At 31.8% G+C, this 5557-nt stretch overlaps 1 protein-coding gene across 1 annotated transcript; it reads right to left on the bottom strand.

Moving 5' to 3' along the window:
• Positions 1–2389: 2389 nt before the first annotated feature.
• On the bottom strand, positions 2390–3079 carry LOC133182564 (uncharacterized). Its single transcript, XM_061317409.1, has 2 exons — positions 2950–3079; positions 2390–2847 (listed from the first exon to the last, which is right to left on the bottom strand). Exons 1-2 carry the CDS (start codon positions 3077–3079, stop codon positions 2390–2392), a joined length of 588 nt encoding a protein of 195 aa, XP_061173393.1.
• Between the last annotated feature and the right edge of the window lie 2478 nt (positions 3080–5557).

Here is a 5557-nt window from a genome sequence, read left to right as displayed (position 1 = left end):
TTGATCATCATAACTATGCACCTACGTGTACTTTATCTGCTTTATATACAGAAGAAGAGAATTTTTGCTCCTCTTTACTTATAGATGTTCCATGCCAAAATTGGTTGAAATAATTGGTTCAGCAGTCTCAGAGAAGCTGAAAATGTTCAAATGTTAAGGCATGACGACGAACGGAAACAGATAGCAATATGTCACCTGAATGACTCAGTTGACCCTAAAAATGTAGTGTCAGTCGATTTAAATCAATACAATAAAAGAATAAGTGAAAGTACAAAGGATCGTTATATCTTTCCAAGGAAAATGCCACAAAGTGATATGCAAATCTTTTGTTCGAGAATTACTTCGGTTTTTTTTTGTAAAAAAAATCTATCCATGGTTAGAAAACAGATTGTCAAAAAAAAACCTTTACTTCAGCTCATTAACATGCAGCCATTTTTAGGTAACGTTCAAAATTCACCGGGTTGTATAAGTTTAAAGCCTTGAAGGCTAAGATACATCCCTGAAAAGAAAAAAAAATGCTTATCTGTATATATGAAATTATGCAATAATATAAGATGGAAGGCATTTTTAAGATAAAATTTGAAGATAATAGACAGTATTCATGCTCAAAGTCCAATTTAATTTTGCAATACAAATTTTAGTAAAGCAAACACGGAGCTCTGAAAACAGAGGTGGGATCAGGTGCCATGCAGAGGTGAGCATCCCCTGTCGACCGGTCATACCCGCCGTTTGCTCAAAGAAAAATGCCTTTGAATTAAATAAAAAGTTTATGTAAAGAAAAAAATAAAATGCACTGTTACATGAAATCATTAATAGAAGATGCCTTTTAAATTAAACAATGCCACACAAGAAATGTATTATGCAATTTGCAACAATCATTCATATTAAATAATTTTCTTATCAGAAACTAACACAACTTTCTTCTTTTAATCATAGCTAATTTATGGATTCAAAAGTCAACGAAAAGCCTGACATTTATTTTATTTACACTCTATGAAAAGAAAAGGAGTCGTTATCTAGATATCATCTCTCATCATTCACTGACCGATGTGCAAATGAAAAATTAATCTCTGCGACATACGTGATATGTCGTTCACTTGCAGTTCATTAGAGAAATCATAAACCCAGAACACATTCAAAAGGTTATATTGTCTAGAAAAACTTTGTAAATTTTTTACCTTATAGTATTTCTCTTTCCCTCAAATTGTTTTCTTTTCTTTAAGAAAGGAGATGGGTGAACAAGGCAGCAGAATCCCTATAGCTTCAGGTATATAAAAATCATAATTAACAGTGCGACATTTAACTCCGGACACGACATTGTCAAGACTTTTTACTACCATTTCTATGTGTTATGTCCAAAAATAAATTATAGCACTTGTTGGGATTTCTTAGCAGTATCTACGGGTCTCATGTTGAACTCTCAAATATCTCTTTTTTTCTTAAAGATATGAAGTCCTAAAAGTCAGAATCTCATGGGAGAATGGTGGGATTTTTAGTAGTAACAACTATCCCACCTTTCTCCCATGGGAGAAAAAGTGTCAGATGGGATTTTTTTCTCCCACAAAGTTGCTCAAATGGGATAAATCCCACAGATATTGACAATTAGTAATTTTCTCCGATACATTGTTAAACATGGGGTATATCCCACAGATTATGATAATGATATCTCACTCATCATAATCTATGGGATATACTCAATTTGTGAATTTAGTATTTAGAGGTGAAGTTAATATCATTAAAATTTATGAAATTGTAATAAACAACACTTTTCTGAGGGAAATTTTCTGAGCATTTTTTTTCTAATGTTTAAAAAATGATGTGACCAATTTTTCATCGGGAAAGCATGACGATGTAATATCCCTCATTATGCTGTATATATATATATATATATATATATATATATATATATATATATATATATATATATATATATATATATATATATATATATATATATATATATATATATATATATATATATTGGCAACCAACGGTTGGTTTTTGTTTTATACGTTGATGTATATTATCTACTTCTCTATACAGATAAAAAATGAAAAACATAATTTTAAACTGTGTTTATTTTTGAACATATTTTTTTCTAAATAGAATTTGCTTTAAAAACATATAAAGCGCATCATGATCACTCAATAACAAATTGTATTTGCTATCTTTCTTCCTTCTTTCTTCTTCAATAATGTAAGAATTTCAGTCTTTAAATTAACATCTAAGTCTCTGTTCATTATAAGCCCAAGGAGAGTACTTAGATATGCCTTCGGTCAAAATCCCCATTTTCTTTCCAATCAGCATTCCTCGTGTTATTTTTCGAAGACCAGACTTCGATTCACCTTTCGTAGGTACGGTGTATATGATCAGATTCCTTTGGAAAGAATCATGCAAACTTACTCAGTTTTCTCTTCAAATGACAATTCATGAAGATACGGCGGAAGAATGAGGAATTTCTTTTCTTGATTTTCTGTGCAATAGTTGCAACACAAGAAAACAGACATAATACCCCAGCGTTATCGTCATAATGACTCTCAAAATAGTCATGAAGTTGCATTTCGGACGTAACTTTAATAGCTTCTGTTCTGGAAACACCTCTAGCTTGTTTTTTGTTTGACATGATCCCTACGAGAACAATAGGGATGGAGTGTCCAAAAAATTGACGAATTTCAGGAATCCACACGGTTTGAACATTTTCAAAAGAAATTCTTTTCTGGACATCATAGCAAATGATGATGACATTACTGTCCTTGAGAGCAAATCTCCGCATCCGGTCGAAGTCATGCTGTCCTGGCAAATCATAAATGGCAATATTGGTTTTCTTTCCTCTACAGAATGTTTGACCTGTAAAAAGAGGTATATAAGTACATGTACATTGTGTATAGTAACAGAAATGCAAAACGAAACATGTATAACGTGTTAAAACTGTTTTTTAAAAAAACTTACCATAGTAATTGTCAAAGATGGTGGGAGTATACTTCGAATCGCCCTTCTCTCCAACAAACACTTTAGACAAATAAGTTTTGCCAACCTTAGCATCACCAACAATAGAACACTTCAAATATGAGACCGGCATCTTTGTATGATGTTTGTGAATAAAGATTGCTATGCAACCCTCTGAATTTTATGGAATATTGTGTTTGTGGGCGTGTCTTTCACTATCGTATTTAAACTACAAGAGATACTAACAAAAGGGGTGTAAATATCTTATTAATGAAATACACGTAATGACATGCATATGAAATGAGGAGCAGGAGTAATACATTGGATTACTTGCAAATATCTTAAATATCACTGAAGAGCATTGCCAGCTTATCTCATCACAGTTAACTGACACATTAATTATTAACTGTTATAGACAGAACAAATTTGTCTCTCACATTCCCGTTAGTTCGAAACCATGCCTGCTGCGATTCTTCAGTCTCTAAATGGGTACTTTGAAATCCTATCAGCTTGGTAACAAAATTGGGTTTACTACCGATGGAATGTTGTCCCATGTAAGAATTATGTATTATCCATTTTCTCCAAGAACTGCAAATTTCTGGATAATTACCGTTAAAAAATAATACATATATTACATTTACATTACAGGAAAGTTGAATAAACACCAATGTGGGTTTACTTTTTATAAAAAATTAAATAAAAATTCATTAAATAAAATTAGAATTCAATGCAAGTTGAATTCATATCTAGGTATGAAATTAAATGCATATATACATGTGTGGACTATATACGTGGACATAAAATCCTTAGAAAGTAAGTTTTTACTAAGTACAAAACATACTAGTGGTCAGTATTTAATCTGCATACAGGAATTAACGAATCAGTACTTCACGGACTCAATTGACTAAATAATTTACGCAGTGTAAACGATTTTTCATCAAGCTCGAATGGTCTGCGTCGCAAAAACGAAAAATAAGGGGGGGGGGGGGGGGTGTAGTCAAAAATTGCCTATAAATCTACATTTAAATGCGCTTTATATTTGAGAAATTTGATATTTTATGATTTTATATAACAATTTTAAAGCAAAAGATATTTTCAAACTAGGAGTTTTTTTTATGTGTATTTGTAGATTCATAGCATTGTTATCGAACCAAAGTCTGAAAGAAACGTGATTTAGGGAGAAAAGGGGGGGGGGGGTAATTTTCCGCCATAAATTGAAAATGAGTCGTTTAAAATCATCCAGAAAAATATATTATTTTTGCAACCAGCTACATCAAAAAAATATTTTTTTCAAAATTAAACGATAGGTTTTTTCATAAAAAAAAATATCTAAATTGAAAATTACGCATATTTCAAGGCTAAGATGAACCATCGTTTTTCAGTTTGAGTTCTTCAAAAAAATTCTGTCGATATGTACTTCTACTATACAGAATTAACTTATTTATGTGTTTAATGGTCAAAAGAATAAGTCAATGAAATTTGACAGCCGTGCTATTCTGACTTTTTTGAAAATGAAGGATTTTATAGTTAGTTTATAGAATACTTTTTTCTCCTCCTGAACAGACAAAGGGGAGTAATTTTTGGAACTTCCTGTCCAAATATGACTCGAACGATTTTATCGAAAATGTACATACTTATAGTAGATATAGTCATGTATAAAATATACAAAAATAAAGAAAATTAAACGACAGAAATGTTTGGGGTGGGTGTGTTGTACATCCTTAAATATTGGAAACAGAGTAAAACTCATTGTTATTGTTACTTACGTTATAGATCTACACTAGTCATGAAAAAGGTGATAACGAACAGCGACCGATCTTAACAAAAATTACAAAGCAAATATGTGAACAAGGCATAAGACACGGAGTCCCGGAAATCAGAGCTGGGTTGCTCAAAACCTTGGTTAGTGCTAACCGCTGGTTAAATCTCTTATCCAGCGGTTAACTTTTAACCACTGGTTAAATTCTGTTGCTCAGAATTTATCCACTGGTTAACTTTGCTATCCAGTGGTTAAATATTGGCCAAAGTTAGCCAGTCCACCGAGGTGGGTTAAGTCTCTTATCCAGTGGATAATCATGGCTAGCTTGTTATTGTTTTTTAGTAAATTTTGGAGGATAAGAAAAGAAACAAAGGTTTATATGCATTGTAATCATTAATTTAATGTTGATGAGTACTATAACAAAGACACAGTCATTTATAAGTCAAGTAGAAATGGCTTTGCAGCAATATGGAAGAGGGGATTACAACACTATCAAAGATATGATAGGATTTCATGTCTTCAGCATCAGCATGTGTTTCGAATGGGTTCTTTCAAGGCTAAAATTGTTGGTGTTGCAAAGAATGTCATCAAGTGGCCCTCCCCTACCTGCTGATAAAAAGATGATATTGAATATATGTATGTATAAATGGATAAAATTGTTTGTCATTTGTATATAGGCTTAATAAGGATATCAATAAATTGATATATTAGTTTGGTAACCAAACATAAATTATTAAAATACATTAAAATAAATTGGGAATCGACACCCCCCCCCCCCCCTCTTCAAATGTCTTGCTTATTTATTTAATCATTTTTTACAATACTAATTATCATTCGTTTGATAATGATTTT

Source organism: Saccostrea echinata, unplaced genomic scaffold (assembly GCF_033153115.1).
Source record: "Saccostrea echinata isolate AGI-Se365-2 ecotype Australia unplaced genomic scaffold, CSIRO_AGI_Sech_v1 ptg000009l, whole genome shotgun sequence".
Taxonomy (NCBI): Eukaryota; Metazoa; Mollusca; class Bivalvia; order Ostreida; family Ostreidae; genus Saccostrea; species Saccostrea echinata.
The sequence above is the reverse complement of the archived record's forward strand: the minus strand, read 5'-3'. Positions and strand labels throughout refer to the sequence as shown.